Source organism: Notechis scutatus, chromosome 1, assembly GCF_049901735.1.
Source record: "Notechis scutatus isolate UNSWTSFEM ecotype Mainland chromosome 1, rNotScu1.2, whole genome shotgun sequence".
Lineage (NCBI taxonomy): Eukaryota > Metazoa > Chordata > Lepidosauria > Squamata > Elapidae > Notechis > Notechis scutatus.
In genome coordinates, this window is record NC_142009.1 from 55,049,045 (window position 1) to 55,068,007 (window position 18,963).

Consider the following 18,963-nt stretch of genomic DNA (forward strand, 5'->3'; position numbering starts at 1 on the left):
ATTTGAATATAATTCCATTTTTGTGCGGTATGTAAATAATGCGGTATGTAAATAATGTAGATATTGTATTGCATAGTATACTAATTTGCTACTTCTCACTGTCCATAACAATAGCAGTTATCTATTATAACAAACATTTTCAGTTCTGCCAAATTTTAAAATGAGTGTAAGGGCATAAATTAGGAGTACCAGATATGGGCTGCAAAACTCAAGGTAATCAGTAAAAAGCAACAAAGAGATAGATAATTTCCTGCCATCTTCTTGCCTTTATAATTATAACTAATAATAATCATACTAAATCAGAATTCTCTATCCCTGAGATTGGCAATTAACCAAAAATACTTGTTCCATTGAATACAGTATTCTGAACAAAATTAATTATTTTCCATCGTGTGGGTTTTTGTTTTAATCCAAATAAAAAGGCTAAAGTGAAGTAGCTCCTTCATGCCATTTTAGACTATTATTTATTTGTTTGTTTGTTTATTCTGGAAAAAAACTAGCTTTCCTCTGGATAGCAGTGAAATGAAAAAACTAGCTTTCCATTGGATATCAGTGAAATGAGAAAACTCAAACATATGCAATTAAGTAATATAAAGTTAAGCAATAGGTTTGAATGCTGTATCAGTTATTTTCTGAGCTTCCAGCATGTGAGAAGATGCTTTTAAATATAAGCTTTTACCACTAATTAGTAGACAACTCTAATTATCTTGATGCAGGACACAAGTTATTTAGGAAAAATGACTTTTCCACAAATAGGTCCTTATTTCATTTTTTTTTTTAAAAGTATGGTATTCTTCTGATTCTTTATCCTTTATTTATCAACCTGTTGCTTGTGATTTTATTTATTTATTTCAAAGTATATGGCCATCCATCTCAACATTATTATTAAAAATTAATTAACATAAATTTATTAACTGCCCAAATAAATGTATGTAACAACTATTAAAAATACAATATCACAAAATAAAATGCAAATTGGCAGCTAAAAACCACCATCGCTGTCAACCATTCCATGGACTTCCGCCATGCATGCTGACCCCAATGCTAAGAACTTAAAGGCCTAGAGGGTTGAGGACACGTTGTTGGTGATGTTCCCCTGGTCAGGTACAGGGACAGAAAAAGGTTTTGGGATCCTAGCTAGGCGGCCCCTTTTTAATAGGGAAGACTTGAAACATGCTTCTCCTGCCAGTTATGATGGAGTAGGAAGACACATGCAAGGACGGACAATTTACCAAGCTCTATGAATGGTTTTTAGGTAACTATCTGCATCTTGAATTTAGGCCAGAAGCACCAGCAACTAATACACCTCATGTAGCAATGGTGTAATATATGCTGATTGAGGAGCATGTATAACAGTCCCTTCAGCTTTTGAGCCAGTTGAAGCTTTCAGATGCTCTTTAAGGGCAGCCCATATACTGCATGTCAAAAAATGGACAATTTTGTCCAGGTCTACAGAATCAGAGTTGTTTGGAGTTATTCTGTCACAAATTCTGTTCTGGATTTGGATCTCAGATGAGGAAGAAGGTAAAATAGAAAAGAAGCACATAACATAAAATGAGAAAACGGAGGATGAAGAAAATAAAATATTAAAATTGGTGCAAGGAACACTTGGGTTCTAATGAATTGTGCAAAAGCTTCTGAAACTATAGCTATCTGGGAAACTATGAAATGACTTGCTGCTCACTAGATACAACAATTGTGCCAAACTGTTTCCATTAAGGTTGTGGTTAAAAGATAATAGTGTTAAATTCTACCCGACATAACAAAGAGAATATTAAATGCAAGAGTGATAATGATTTTAGATAAATAGTATCTTCTAGTCTTTCGCATAATCACAGTGCTTATGAATTTATATTGGCTGTTACAGATGATAAGAAAAAGACAGACAGTCAAGCTGTTTCAGTACAGCTAAGTTGCCATACAAGGACATGCATGAAATTTCAGTTTGGTGGTGAACACAAACCTTTCAGGGTGAGAAAATCTCCTTCATATGATAAAACTGGTACGTACATCAAAAGCCAAATATGGCATTAATGTTATTGAAGCCAGCAATATTAAAAATATCACCTATTTTTCTAGTTTTTATCCTTTGTTATTCAATTATATATGTGTGATCACAAGGAGTTGAAAATAAGTTTATAGCATATAATCAAATAAAAATGTTATTTGGTTTGTTGTCAGCCATCTATCAAAACCTTCCCAAGGATCTGGGATGGGCAGACATTGATGTTTGATTATGTTAAACTGTTCCAAGTAAAATTGCCTTTTGCAATTGATGGTGATTTTGTCAAGGCTGATGGTGTTCAAGTGGTGCTCCAGTTGTCTTGGGATTGCACCCAAGGTGCCTCTTACTGTTGATACTATCTTTGCTTTCTGTTAATACAGTTGTTCTATTTTTATTTGCAGGTCTTTGTATTTTGTTATCTTCTCCAGTTCTTTCTCTTCTCTTTTGCTATCTCCAGGCACTGCCAATTTCACTATCCATACATTTTTATTTTTCTTATTGACAATTGTTAAGTCTGGAGTGTTATGTCACAAGTGTCTGTTTAAATTATATAGTCCACAGGGCATTTTATTGTCTTCATTTTCTTTTTTCTTTTTCCTATTTTATGGTCCTATCATTTCTTGCTGGCAAATAAGTGGTATTTCTTGAAGATCTTCCAGTGCACCATTGTTGCTACTTTGTCATACCCTTGTTTCTAGCCAGTTCGTGTGATCTTGCAGCAGCTAACTAGGTTGTCCACTGTTTTTTCAACTTCTTTGCAGAAGTGGCATTTGCTTTCTGTTGCTATCTTCTCAATTCTGACTTTGTGTGTATTCATACTTAAGGTTTTGTGCAACCAGAATTAGCCTCCATGTCTCTTCCTTCAACTTTCCTAATCTTAGCCATTACCAGCTCTTGTTATTAACTGCTGGCTATTTTTTATGTATTGACTATGTATCGACTTTTTATGTATTGACTTCACCTTGCCACTTTTCTATTCTTCATTTTGTTTTTCTTATAGGCCAGTCTGACCTCTCCTATACTCAGTAAACCTTCCTGGTATCCTACTTTCAGTGCACTGGTTAATTGTTCTCACTGTTAGGAAATTTCTCCTTAATTTCAGGTTTTCTCTCCTTGATAAGTTTCCATGCATTGCTTCTTGTCTTGCCCTCTAGTGCTTTGGAAAATAAGTTGACCCCCTATTCCTTGTGGCAGCCCCTCAAATACTGGAATACTGCTATCATGACTCCTAGTTCTTCTTTTCTGTAGACTAACCATACCCAATTTCTGCAACTGTTCTTCATATGTTTTTGTCTTCAGGCCTTTAATCATCTTAATTGTTCTTCTTTGTCCTTTTTCCAAAGTCTCAACATCTTTTTTTGTAATGTGGTGACCAAAACTGAATGCAGTATTCCAGGTGTGATCTTACTAAGGATTTATAAAGAGGTACTAATATTCCATGTGATTTTTATTTTATGCTTCTGTTTATACAATCAAGGTTTGTATTAGCTTTTTTGTATTTTGTATTAGCTTTTTTGACTGCCGCCACACACTGCTAGCTCAGTTTAAGTGATTGTCCACTAGGATTCCAAGGTCCCTCTCACAGTTACTGTTTTTGCCTAATCTGTACTTGCATCTGTGGTTTTTTCCTGCCTAGGTGTAAAACCTTGCTTTTCTTCACATTAAATTTCATGTTGTTGTTGTTCAAGTCTGTTAAGATCTTTTTCTATCCTGAACTTGTTTTCTGAGGTGTTGGCTATTACTGCCAGTTTAGTGTCATCTGCAGATTTGATGAGTTCCCCTTCTATTCCCTAATCCAAGTGATTTATGAAGCTGTTGAAGACTACTGGGCCAAAGACGGAATCTTGTGGTACCCCACTGCCTACTTCCCTCCATGTAGATCTAGTACTGCTACAGGACAACTTGTGTTTTTTTTAAAAACAAGTTTTATTAATTTTCAAAACACACAAATCATCATTATCCATTACATGTTTAAACCTTTTTCCATTATAAATTTAACAAGTCAGATAAACTATAATTCTGTTTTAAACCATTTCCATATAAACATACAAAAACCTCTTATCCAATTTCTCTTTATTTCTCTTTACTCTTATTCAATTTTATTATTATTATTTCATCTATTTCTTTCTGACTTAGTTACCATTATTCTCATTCTATATTTCTGCAAGGTTTTATTAATTCTCCCCCAAAAAAACATATACACACAACACACAAAACATAAAAAAATCTTTTTGGAAAGTAACTTGGACCCAGGTATCTCTCTCTTCATGGACTTCAACTGTATTCATGCTCATCTTACATATCATTACTTATTTTATTTACCATTCTAAGTCTTCTATATTAACTTCTCCACATATTTCACTCTTCTTAATTCTATCTTAATTAATCATCTTAATTTGAGTCATTATATTTGTATCTTTTGTCCATTCTTTATTGTCCCTTTGTCTCGCTCCTTATAAAAAAAAAGAAATTTCTCCTGAAATCACTAATCAGAGTATGATGCCTTTCTATCTCCCCACTAAATTAATCAAATTAACCTTTAAAATAACGCCCAATACCCAATCCGATTTTGCTTGGTACATTCTATCTGAATAGTACATCCAGAATAATTAAATACATAGTTAAACAATAGATCTAAATATTAAAAACAAATACTATAATAGAAATTTTATAATAACATCAATACCATAATCTTATTAAACTCTTTAATTAAAACTCAATATTCTAAACCTCCCCTCATATTATTAAATTTTAAAACCAATCATTATTAAACATTTCAACATTTTAATCTCATCAACTCTTAAACCATTTAAGTTTTCTATTTCTAATACAATACTACAATATCATCTTATGTACCTTGCAAAATCTCTCTGAAGAAATTATACTTTATCCTTTATCCCTAAAAAGATTCCCTTTTTCCCATTTAATTTCAAAACTTTGTAGCTTTTCTCCACCTTTTCCCTTTCTTTCTTCTCCCAACAAACCTTTCTACCCCCCTTCTTCTAGCCTCTGCCTTACTGGCTTCCCTTCTCTGTCGTATTCCTTTTCCCTTTTGTTTACTATCATTATATTGATTTTGCACCTTATTTTTCCCTTTCTTAAATGTTTTTTAAATCTTAAGTCCTTTATTTCTCTTCCTTTCCCTCTTCCTTCTTTCTTGGTCGAGTTCTGAGATTTATTAAAAATGGCTTCCTCTCCTTCTTCTTCTTCTGCTGTCTTCATCTGTTGTAATGTTTGTTGATAGTTAATAAGCGCCATTTCTAAAAAAGGAAGGCTTCTTTCAAACCAGCTTTACCATTTTTTTTTGCTTGTTCATAATCTTTTCTCAGTTCCTCAATAGAAAGAGCCATTATAAATCTTTTCTTTTCTTTTCCCCTTCTTTCTTCTTACAACAACCAGAATATTCCAAAGAAAAAAATAAAACAGTCCCAAAGTTATCAATCAGTCCAAACCAAGGCAGGGTTCTCACTTTCTCCTCCTGGGGTAGTATCAATCAGAGAAAAAGAAAGTCCAAATCTGTTTCTTAAAATCTTATTGCAATATATTTTAGTCTTCAAATCCTTAAGGCATCTCCTCCAACAAAGTCTTAGCATACAAATATTTTTTTTTTAGTCCTCTCTCTTCCCACTCATCGCTTAAAGCCAGTTTTCACCTAAAAAAAAAAAAGGTTTCTTAATATTCACTTATTTATTCCATAGGAAAAGAGGGTAAGCTTTCCTTTCAGCACCATCAAACTGCCGCTTTTTTCTCTTCTAGAAAGTATCATTCAGAAAGTCATACTTTTCAGGAATTTTGTTAAATATGTCTTAGAGTCCTAGGAACCAAGAAAAACTTTCTCCTTTCAAAAACTTTCTCCACTTCCTCCTGCGCATTCTTACCCGGCTGCCAGCTTCTTTGTGGCGGCCATTACGGACCGCCGCTGCACACGTCTTGGGAAAAGGGGTTCTGCCGGCCGGGAGGGGTCTGCAACACCCCAAACCCCTCTCCGGATCCCCTACCTTCAGCTGCCCCTGCAGGGCAGCCTAGCTCGCACCCATCCGGATCGGAGCCCCAAAAGCGGCTAGCGCAGCAGGGATCGCGCAGCTTCACGAATCCCTGCCGCTCGCGAAGCCGACAAACCGGAAGTCCCAGGACAACTTGTTGAGTATGGTTTGTCAGTCAATTATGAATCCAACTGGTAGTGATGCTGTCTAGCCCACATTTTTCTACCTTACCAAGAAGTAGATTGAGGTCTACTTTGTCAAATGCCTTGCTTGTATACTATGTCCACATCATTTCACTGTCTACTAATTTTGTCACTTTGTCAAAGAATGAAATAAGATTGGTTTTGCATGATCTGTTTTTAACAAATCCATGCTGGCTTCTAGTTATAACTTTATTTGTTTCTAAATGCTTGTTTTCAACTAGATGCTGTTGAACTCAGCTAGCACACCAGTTAGTAATTTGAAAGTTGTTAGTAAGAAGTTAGTTGGTCTGTAGTTGCCTGGTGCTGCCCCTTTGGCTAATTCTTTCATTATCAAATACATTTTTCCAGATGTTAGCCGCTCTTCAATTTCATTTCCTTGTAGTTAAATTGCTTAGCAACCAGTGGGTGTAGATCAGTGAAGTGAAACCAGTGTAGATCTAGTGCTGACCAATTCTTCATTTTTTCTCTTTTTTCCCACCATTTCTGCTGTTATCAAAGATCTTTCATTTCAGCTTCTTTATTATTTTTAACCACTTCCTTTAACAATTCTTGCCATTTCTTTGGGTTATCCCATAACTGCACCTGGAACTGCACTGTTTCTTCTTGCCAGGTGTTCACTTCACTGCAAACTCTGTTGATGGATTGATAGAAATGTTTCTGATTGGATGAAATTGGAGATTCTGCCTATAATTTGCAAATTGAGCTTCATACCTGCCGATCCTTTTGACTGTTATTTGCTGCTTTATTTCCAGTTCTTCCTTAATCTCCCTTGTTTCTAGGTGGTATTTCTTGATTAGGTATTCTTTGACAAAGCTTTTATAGGTTTCTGTAAATTATGTCTCATCATATTTTAATGGGAGAGACACTCTTCATTTGGATCCTCTGGTGAGAACTTTCCATATGGTTGAACATTTGGTGTAGCTCTCATCTTCCTCAAAGCACACAAGCACTACAATCACATAAAAGTAGTGCCTCATTGGGGGCTTATTATTATTTTATTGCATTCTTTTTGTACATTTCAATTCAAGGTGGTAAATATACCTAATATTCCTGCATCTTATTTTCCCCAGAACAACTTTGTGGGTGGGTTTGGCTGAGAAAAAGTAATTGGCTCAAAGTCACTTAGCTGGTTTTCATGCCTAATGGAAGTCTAGAACTCAATCTCCTGACCTCTGGGCCAGTACCTTAAATATTATATCAAACTGCATATAGGAACACTTAGAATTATAAGGTATTTTTTAAAAATGCACAAAATTACAATAATAAAATAGCAACCATCTAATGCTTGGTCAGCTGATCATCCAGCTAACTGTACATGCTTTCAAGTTTGTGTTGCACTTCTTTGCAAAGATTTCTGAAAGTTCAGTCTTTATTACTTTCCTGAATGACCTAAATGTTTCACAATGAGCAAGATGTGACATTCTCATTACTTGCTGGGAATCTTCATTTTTCACTCTCAGCCTGCTTATATTAGGCAGGTTTATTCTATCTGGTGTAGATAATTTCAAAACAAGGGCCCAAGCTATAAGGTTTAAGAATCTTCTAGACTAGGAATGTCTAGGAATGGTAAATCAGCTGCCCAAAGGATCGAGTACTGCTTATCAAGAACTGAGAGTGCAGGAAGGCTCCCAAATTGTACATCAGTTCATTGAGATGGAATGCTATCCTATCCAAAGCTAAATATTGAATTATCTTGGTAGGTTCCTGAATAAATTGGATTTTTTTTCTTATTAGTATTCATTCCAAGTCTGTTTCATCCTTTCAAATTCTCACAGCCTCCAGATACGCGATCAAGATCTTTACCCCATCTCCTGAATGGCATGGGATGGAGATATTTTCCCTATCCTTATAGCTGAAGAATTGTTTACTTCAAAAGTGGCTCATTTTTAATAATTTGACTATGATGAAATTCATACTTATCTACACTTTGATACCCCCTACCGCCACCCCAAAGGGGAATTCAGAGGGGGTTTTAAGAATTTTAAAAAAAATAAACAAATATAAAAATAAAAATAAAATAAAGGGAAAAGGGGGGGGGGGGGGGGGGGGGGGGGGTGGGGGGGGGGGGTGTTTGCCTTCGCGCTTCGCCCAAACATCCGGGGGGAGACACACACCAGGCGGCCCCCCCCCCCCCGGCCCGCGGGGGGGAGGGGGGGGTAACCCGGCCACATGGCCCGGGGTTTTTTTTTTTGGGTTCAAAAAAAAAAAACACGGCCTTATTTTTTTAGAAAAACGGTATTTAAACATATATCTGAAGATCAAAAGTCACTACATTACCTATATTGACATAACCTAATGATTACTTTCAAATGTTATCCTAAGTCATGTGATACAACTGAGCTCAACCAAATTCACACAGCCTTCTTCACCTTTCTCCTCTTCGTTATCAGAGCTAGAAACACTTGTTTTTCCTTTTAGCTATCTGGTTTCTTTGTTTTCCAAATAAAGAAAACGATTAATATGCATTAGAGTTTGTTTTAAAGAATTATATTAGAAATTATGCTTTCAGTTTTATTTTGAAGGAGGAAGCATTTGTGTTGTATAATAACTTATAATATCCTAATTTGTTGAAATTAATTAACACTGATGAAATTTAAGTATAACTTCAGAGAGTTACCTTAGGTCATGCTTACAACATATGTTGATTGGTTCTGTTCTGTTCTAGGTCCCATTAATGATGATGCCATTTTGCATATTTTGAGACTCAGAGATAAACTTAACTGGCAGACATTATTACCACCTTGTGAATTTGTTAAATCGCAGGATGTGGCTAACTTTCGGAAGATCCCATTACTGGTATTTTTCTTTATAATTCATGTCAATTTATTCTTTTTGTTTAAGATTCATTCTGTTATTTTGTATTATATGTGTGTAATTTGGTTATACATTTCCATCTATTGTAAGAATTATTTATTGTGGTAATGCCGTAAAGCATGAGTGTCAAATTTGATTGCGTCATGGGCCGGATTGTGATGTATCACAACATTTTTTGCCTTTGTGGAGCCTGGATGGGTATGGCTTGCACGTAACGTATCCAGCCCACATTTGATAGGCCTGCCATAGAGTCCCCCCATTCCCAAGTTTTCTGGCTGTAGATTTGAATTGTTATGTGCAAGTACTGTGGTCAGCATAAAGGAGGATTCATTTTGCATCTGGACAATTCTTAAGGCAACCTTTTTTTCCTGTAATATAGTTTCCTTAGATATTTTGTACTGCAAACTATTTTCTTAAAATAACTTTCTTCTGACATATGCTATACTCTCTTTAGTCATTATTCTGAAGCAAGCAATTATTCTGAAGCAACCATGGCAGGAATTGGTGACTTTTCTTGGGAGAGATGCTATAATTTGTTCTCAGGACAAGATGAAGGCCACAAATGGTACCAGAAGAGTGGTGGTAAAGAAAAAGAACAGAGCTAACTTGGGAATTTACATTTTATGGGAATTTACATTTTAACAGAGAGAATTGGAGCAGAAAGCCTCTGCAAAGCAAATTATTTCATTTTCATCCCTTAGAAAGCTCCTAATTGCCTCCCAAATAGTCTTATATCAAGTTTATGACTTTTAGCAGTAGAATGGCCAATTTTGAGTGACATACTTTTGGACCATTTTAGAGGGCTTGGTAGTTTTAAGGATGGGATTGGTGTGGTTTTCCTCTCAGGGACCGCCAACAGGTTTATCATCTTATTTTCTGAGAGGCACACAAAAATCAGCTCTTTTGCTGATGAATTTTGGAGGCAACAAAAAAGGAGGAAAAGAAAGTACACTACAGACAATACTGCTACCCTTCAAAAAGACTTTGACTATGTATCAGAATGGTCAAACAAATGGCAACTTCAAATCTCAACAAATAAATGCTCTGTCCTATATATTGGCAAAAAAAATAATCAGAAAATAAAATACAGGCTGAATCGTCAAGACCTTGTTGATGATCCAAACTCTGTCAAGCATCTTGGAGTACTCATCTCTAATGACCTAAGTGCTAGAGCCCACTGTAACTACATAGCCAAAAAGGCATTAAGAGTTGTTAACCTAATCTTACGTAGCTTTTTCTCTGGTAATATTACACTAATAACTAGAGCATGCAAAACATTTGCTAGACCAATACTCGAATACAGCTCATCAGTCTGGAACCCACATTATGTATCTGATATTAACACAGTTGAGAAAGTCCAGAAATATTTCACAAGAAGAGTTCTCCACTCCTCTACTCGTTATAGAATACCTTATACTACCAGATTCAAAATTCTAGACCTAGAAAACCTAGAACTACGCTGCCTTCGGTCCGATCTAAGTATAGTATATAAAATCATACATTGCAATGTCCTACCTGTCAATGAATACTTCAGCTTCAACCATAACAGCATAAGAGCAAACAATAGATACAAACTCAAGGTTAATTGCACTAAACTTGATTGCAGGAAATCCGACTTCAGCAACAGAGTGGTCAATGTCTGGAATACTCTACCTGCGTCTGTGGTTTCTTCCCCAAACCCCAAAAACTTTAACCTTAGACTGTCTACTATTGACCTCACCCCTTTCCTAAGAGGTCTGTAGGGGGCGTGCATAAGTGCACCAGCGTGCCTGCTGTCCCTGTCCTATTGTTTCTTTTATTTTTTTTTATTTTTCTTATATGTATCCATATTCATAACTATGTTTTTACTTATACCTATTATCTTGTAAGCAATTGACAAAAATAAATAAATAAATAGAGGATGAAAAGAAAGTACATTGTCCAAAGAGTGAGAGATAATGGGTGGGGAAAAAAAGGATAAGGAAGGAGATTCCGCAAGGTAATATGTTGTGATGTATAAGAATATATTGAAAATAGTATTTTGTAATGTATAGATGATTTATAAGGTGTTTGAGAAAATATAATGCGGAATCTGAGAAAAATATATATATATATATTTGTTATATACTAGATAGGGAGATTGATATTAAGGTAGAATGAAGGTGGTTAGCTTGAATTATTAACCAGAGGGGACAATTATATCTACAGGTAAGGATTGATAAAATGACAAATGTGACAGAAAAAAGTAATATGAAAAATGACAACAGAAACGAGATGAGAATTTGAGATAACATTGTAAAATAAGATATGACAATGTATTAATATAACATGAATTGGAATTGGATAAGATAAGCTTAATATTTAACAATAATAAGGATGATGCAATATGAAACTAAACAAATATAATGAACAGGTAACTATAGTCATGTGTGTATTGAGATGTGAAACCTGGAACCCCACTGCTTGCCAAATGAGAATTTTTTATTTTAAAAAATAAAATAAAAGCAGGGAGAAAATTGAATAATGGAATTACTAGGTATGTTTAATTGATATGGTGGTAGGCATTTGGAGAGAGTTTTGAAAGGTTGAAAATAAGCATTGAAGGATTATGAATTAATGTGAAATATATGCATTGAGATATATGATTGATATTATTAATTTTGTCTATATTAAAATGTATGATATATTGATGCCACACTGTTAATGTATTGTTGTGCATATGCAGATTGAAATAAAAAAAAATTGGGAAAAAAAAGATGTGCACACCCTCTGTAGAAGAAATACAGTAATTTATACCAATGATATTTTCTTGTTGTAGAGGTTAAAGCCATTATGTATATCTTTGGAAATAGTCATTTGATTCCTGTTCTTATATAGGTTTTGGACTAGCAACAACTAAAATAAAAATTATCCACCTTGATATTTTAAATATAACTATTTTAAGTAAATAATCTCATAAAATGTATGTATTCCTTTGAAAATGATTTGTTTCTAGGATCAACTCTTTATTAAAAGTATTTTTAGATGGGGCTTCTTAGATTAATAACTTTGGTGTTATGTTTCTTGGAAATGTATCAAATTTTAAAGAAAAAGTGTTAGCAATGCCTTTTATTTTTTTCCTCCCATGTTACCAGTAATTAATAATAAGTTGTATACAAATTGTTTTTCTAATTTGGAAAAAGAGAATAAAGATGTTTCTGAAAATACTTAATTCAGGAGTAGACTCTAATTATTCAGGGGAAAGGAGTTTCTTCAGGGGAAAGGAGAATATCCCTGAAGCACAGAAGGAATGCAGCTACAATGTGTCAAAATATGAAAGCAAAACAACAAATAGAGGAAATGGTGGATCAACTCAACAAAGAATAGAAAATACATGTACTTACTTTTCAGTAAATACAGAAAGTACAGACACATGAAATGTGAGAAACACAATTAAGGAGTTAATAATCTAATTTTCAAAACATAAAAATTCCACTAACAGTGAACCTGTCTACTAATACATGTTGTGACAATAATATTAACAAGAGCAACTACAATGTTATCACCATAGTCTTTAAAATTCTAGGAAGAAACTTCAAGAATATAGGGACTCAACTATCCTTCCTGATCACAGAAAAATGGGGGGGGAAGAAAAGTACAAATAAAAAATTAATTCCAGAACTGATATTGATGAAAAAGATTTAGTTTTTAGTTATCTCATTGATGGACTGCTGGCATAAGTTGGATTACATCTCATAGGAGCTGATGAAATTACATTTGGCAAAAGCCTTGTAAACTTAAATTCTGTGGATTTTGGTATGACAATCCTAATGTATCAACTTGAAAGACTTCTGCATTATAAAAGGAAGTGAAAATGTTCTTTTAAGGTGGCCTATTATGCAGTTATGTAAACCAAAAAGAATATTTGTTTATAGGTTCATGGCTTGTTCACATGGGATGTGAAGAAGATGAGCTTCAACTCTTAGTACAGAGAGGCAAATCTATATATGTGACTAAACACCCATTCAACCAACCTGTAATTAAACTTTGGAATTCACTATCATGATATGTATGCTGATTTCACAAAAGAATTGGGCCAACTCATGGAAATAATGGGGTTTAGTAACAATTAGCTTGATGACAGTGTCTGTCTCTGAAGACTATATGTTGGAAGACTAGTGAAGATTTGTATTGCCCGCATCGTACCTGCATTTAAATGAATTTTTAAAATTTGGCTCTAGAAAGATCTATTCTGAAATTGGAATAGTCCATTTTGACTCCAGAATACCCCATGATGAAATATTTTGTACTACCTTACAGGACAGCTTGCAGAATTTCCACATATGACCATTAATGACAGGGAAACATTTGAATATATTGAACTGCAAATTTCGATATATTAATCTGTAATTCAGGATATTAGTTTTGATGGCATGGGCCTCATATATGCAACTAATAGCCTTTCTTTTATAAACATTCATTGAACTGTCAAAGAATGTGCCAGGAAAATTCTAACTAAAGATTCTCCTCCTGGCCTCCAACAGCGAGTAACAGTCAGTAGCTATGAAACTTTACCAAAAGGAAAATGTGAGTTCTATTGCAGAAAAAGGAGAGAACAAGCAAGATACATGCTCTGCCTAAGAATTCTGCAGTTAATAGATGTGATCTTGGCTTCAGATAAATTTAGTCATAAATAAACACACCAATGTTGTAAAATTGACAATGTGAATGGAGCAATTAGTAATTAATGAGCAAATAAAATACCCCCCAGAGTCTGTCAATTCACTAAAAATCAGTATTAACTCCATATTAAATTTTAAAAGAATAGCAATCATATTTGTATAAGAAACAAACAATGGATATTAATAATTAAAATAGTACTACAAATTATACATTAATGAAATTGAATAGAGTTTAAGTTATTTACAAGTTAAGCAATTACTTCCAGAAAAAATATTTCTGGCACTTACAGAAAAATTTCTTTCAAAATACAAATCCAACCATTTTGTATAAAGCTTGAATTTACAATTGAAATCAGAATCAAGGACAAATAACAATGAATTACACTATATTTGCAAGAACCTAAATATGTAATTAGCAATAACATATATTTCCAGAATCATATAATTTGAAAACTTGCCAAAAATTAACTCAAGGAAATTATATTTTGTTTTTTGTTTTTTAATTTTTTTTATTAATTTTCAATAAACAAACATACACAAACAAAACATGAAAACATAAAACTTCTTTTTGGAAAGCGGCTTAATCCCGGGTTACATCTTTTTGTACAGACATAAATTTGAATTCATGCTCACTTTATATACCATTTCATATCTTATTTACCATTCTACATTTTCTATATAGCTTCTCCCCTCTTTTCACTCTTTTCACTCTCTTAATTCTGTTTTATTTATTACATCTCAATTTAAATCATTATGCTTATATCTTTTGTCTGTTCTGTTTCAATTATCTATTATCTTTTCTCATTAATACAAAATTTCTCCTGTAATCACTGATTGAAGTATGACACCTTTATATCTTTCCCCTAAATTTAACACTTAAAATAATATATAATTTTCATTCGGATTCTGCTTAGTACATTCTAAAGCTACATACTATATTTTAAAATAAGAAAAAATAATAAGTTTATAATATAATTAAAACAATAATCCATAACAAATTAAACTCTATCATTAAATCTTAAACATTTTACACATTCCTTTTAATATTTTATCCCATTTTTTAATCATATAATGTTCCAGTTTTCTAACATTATTTCAAATACAAATACAACAATACAACCTTATGTACTTTTGCAGAATCTCTTTTTTAATTATATTTTTAACCATTATCTCTGAATAAATCCTGTTTCTTTACATCTTGTTTCAAACCTTTGTAACTTCTCTTCCCTTTTTCCCTGAGACTTCCGGTTTGCAAGGCTTCGGCGATGGCAGGAATCCGCGATCGTGCGCAGTTTCTGTTGTGCTCGCCGCTGGAGTGCCCCGATCCAGCCAGATTTGGGGCTATAGTTACCCCGTAGAGGTAACTGAAGATAGGGGAGACCCGGCAGGGGTCTGGGGGTTGGGGGGGGGGGGGGGGGGGGGGGGGGGGGGAGGGGGGGGGGGGGGGGGGGGGGGGGGGGGGGGGGGGGGTGGTTTGGGGGGGTGGGGAATTAGCTAAACCCCTCCTCAGCTGGCTTAACTCCCTTTACGGTGACAGCTGTTGAATGAGAAATCGGAAAAACCCGCTTTGGCATCAGCAGGTAACTAAACTGGAAAAGCAAAGCCAAGGGGACAGTAAAGATTTCTGAACAAAAAAAAAACCTTTGTTATAAGTGGGAAGGCAGAGGAAAAGAATTAATATTAAGATTTTGCTGGAGGAGGCTGCTTGGAATTTATAAGACTAGAGCTAAATTGTAACAAGACTTCTAAAAGATACATTTTAAATTGGAACTTTGCAACTGAACTGTAACCCCAGGAAGAGAAAGTGTAAAAAGAAGAAAGTGCTAAATGAAACAGTCTGTGTGTATTTGGATTGCTTGGTGACTTTGGGACTTTTGGAAATTATTATTTGAAAGACTAAAAACATTTGGGTTGTTTAAAAAAAAAGTTTTTTCCACAATGGCATTACTTGTCGATGAACTGAAAATTGAATTCAATAAGTTAAAAGAAGAGGAACAAGAAGGGAAGGGCTCTTCTGGCTCTGTTTTTCATTTCTTAGAAATGGCGATTTCTACTTATCCGAAACTACCCGAAACTATCCGAAGATTGGGATGAAGAAGAAGCCATCTTTAACGAACAAGCAATTCTAGCTGGGGAAGAAAAGGGAAAGAGGGGAAAGAGAATGGAGAATTCAAGACCTAAAAAAACAACCAAAAAGGGAAAAACAAGGTGAAAAATCGATACAATGTTAGAAAGCAACAGAAAAGAGGAATACAGAAGAGGGTGGAGATCAAGAGGGTGGAGATCAAGAGACAAGGGGGTAAAAAGGCTAGATTGGAGAAGAAAGGAAGGAAATTATATTTTGTATGTAGCCTTTAAAAAGTGTGAAAAGGGAAAATTAAGACCAAGGTAGGAAAAATACACAAAGCGATGTCTTGAGAAATCTTTTATTTGTTCTCCTGTACATGACTAGTTATTCTCATTTACTCTTCATCAAAATATTTACATTCATTGTTTTGAACCCTACATTTATCATGCTGCCCATGAGTGCTGTGTTCTGTCTCCCCCGCAATATCAATTATCAGATGATTCATCTTCAAAATGATGCTTTAGGAAGCATCACTGGTTATATCTAATATGAGAATAACCAACCTTGAGCAGTGCAGGGGGGAAAAAATAAGGTTTTCCTGAGATCTTTGGAAGACTTGCTTGCACATCACTTCAGCATCACAGTCTCTATTTTTATAACAAACAAAATTGAAAATAGTTTTTTTAAAAAAACTCCAGGACTTTTTAATCTGAATGATCCCAGAGGATGGGACAACTCATAAGGTAGCTGAGTTATTAAAATCCCTCCAATTATTATGTTCTTTTTTGATTTAGTTCTGCTTTTATGGTTTTTAATGCTTTTAAAAATAATTACTTTATAATATTTTGGGTAATGATTGCTTTATATATTTACCGTTTTATTGAATTGTTGTATGCCACCCAGAGTCACTTCCTGTGAGATGGGCAGCCACATATATTTGATAAACAAGCAAACAATAAATAAATAAACAATTGGGAAGAAGGAGTGAATGCAGAGAAAGACTATTATAGACATTTGTACATTTTATATAATTGCCAAGAAAAAATTGTCATGTTGCATTCCTTGGTTACTAGAACTCTGGAATTTTAGTCTACTTCTTGTGTTTTTGAAAATTTATCTGTTCTTTTTAATTTGTCATGATATTGGAATTGTGGATTCTTTCAACTCCAGCTTTGAGTTGCTGGAACCCTCTATTGTTGATTTGTGAAATCTGGCATTGATCAGAGATTGTTATGACTCTCCTTTTCCTCAAAATATGCAGTTTGACTTAGGATCAAGTAGTATATCTAGCACTAATAATCTATTCCAATTGATGAGATTTACTGACATAATTCACCTAAAACATATTCAAATAATTTATGTGTGAAATAGCAAAAATGGTACATTCTAATACTATTACCGTAGTTGAGGAAATAGCAATCAGATTCTGAAGTGAAAATATTTGTACAGAATAAAAATAAAATATATTTTAAGTTAAACTCCAAATAGATGTAAACAATATGAATCTCAAATACTGTAGTAAAGGGACCATCTAGGCTGGAGCTATTAGATTCAAATTCTCTGGCTTCAGGCTATATGAGGATTGTTAGAGAAGTTTAAATTTAGCAAATTGAGTTGCCTAAAATAGAGGTAGAAGGAAGAAAAAGATACCAGAAGGGATTTTTGGGAAAAGAGAGGCCTTGGGAGATTCAGAAGTTTTTCTGTATTTCGACCTGAAAGAAATAATCAAATAATCATTTTTTCTAAAAGATATAACAGATATAGAAGATATAACAGAAAGGCAGTAATGGAAATCATCATCACAATTATCTATGGCTCTGAGTCTTATTGTTGTTTATCAGGAAAGGGTTATATTCTTTGACCTGGTTTCATTTTAATAGTAAAAGAGCAAAAAAGAAATGCTATCTCTTTCCCACACAAATCTTAGGAAGATCATTAGACCTGAAACCCTTGTCTATGTACTAGAGCATCTAGCACATCACTGCAGAGATATCTTACTGGGTCATTCTATACCACTAAAAGAATGTATTAGCATGAAGCTCCTAGACCTAGATTATTTCCCATCCCTTATTGATAGATGGCTGAGCTTAGAAGCATGTCTTTTATTGCAGTTCTGGATATTTGAACGATTCTACTTTTTATATTTTCATTACCTGCTTCTTATATGAAATATGCTAGTTTGCTATTTAAGTAAATAGGCAGGACATTTGGTTAGTAGGAAAAATAGGGATTCCTTCCTGAGACCATAGTACCTGGTCTCTTGGTGGCTATTGTTCCCTTGGCAATAACAGTTCTGTGTTTTCTCTAGACCAGAATATTGGCTTTCTTGTTTTTGAAAAAAAATACAAAAACTTAGGAGATACCGTGGTTAACTATACATTTTCTAGGTTGGCTGTTAGTAAGATAGTCAATAGTGGTGTCCCCAAGGCAGTGTTCTAGGACCAACTCTCTTCATACTCTACGCAAATGACCTCTGTGATCATATTAAGAGCAATTGCGTTCTCTTCGCTGATGATGTAAAGCTGTTCAATACCACAGACAATACTGCTACCCTACAAAAGATCTTGACTATGTATCAGAATGGTCAAACAAATGGCAACTTCAAATCTCAACAAATAAATGCTCTGTCTTACATATTGGCAAAAAAAACAGAAAATAAAATACAAGCTGAATAGTGAGGTTAGTCCAAACACAGAGGTCCAGGCAAAGGCAGTTAGAGTTCTGCTCTCCCACTCATGGAATTCAATAGATGAATTACATTTGAGTGGCTTAATTAAATATTAAAGAATACTGCTCAAGAAGGAATGAGAGGGAGAAGTGGGAGAAGAAACCAAAAGAAAAATTATTAGCTGGAATGTAAGTGGCTCTTCATGATTAAGTTATTAACAATGGGTACTGGATTTATTAATGCTCAGTTAATGCTCATAACCAATTGATAATTGATTATCAATTAACCAGGTAACCAGATACCTTCCTTCAGGAAATGCTAACAGCTACTTATGTAATTTATCTAAACATGTAGATCAGGGGTGTCAAACTGGCAGCCCATGGGCTGGATGCATCATGCTTAGGCCACACCCATCCCAGCTCTGCGAAGGGAAAAAACATTGTGAAACATCATGTGACAGCAACACGATACCACAAGTTTGACACCCGTGATGTAGATTATTTAAGATTTTAACCATCCACTACCCAAGAAATAATTTAGCTTTTCTTTAATTACTGAATTTAATTTTGCTGGAACAGCCAG

At 34.5% G+C, this 18,963-nt stretch overlaps 1 protein-coding gene across 1 annotated transcript in view; it reads left to right on the forward strand.

Moving 5' to 3' along the window:
* Positions 1–38: 38 nt before the first annotated feature.
* The window catches only part of DNAH14 (dynein axonemal heavy chain 14), a 267,453-nt gene continuing 248,528 nt past the window's right edge, over positions 39–18,963 (forward strand). The window contains exons 1-3 of the mRNA XM_087957091.1: positions 39–43; positions 1,839–2,002; positions 8,857–8,987. Coding sequence (XP_087813217.1) covers positions 39–43; positions 1,839–2,002; positions 8,857–8,987 — 300 coding nt within the window. The remainder of the gene's footprint in view (positions 44–1,838; positions 2,003–8,856; positions 8,988–18,963) is intronic.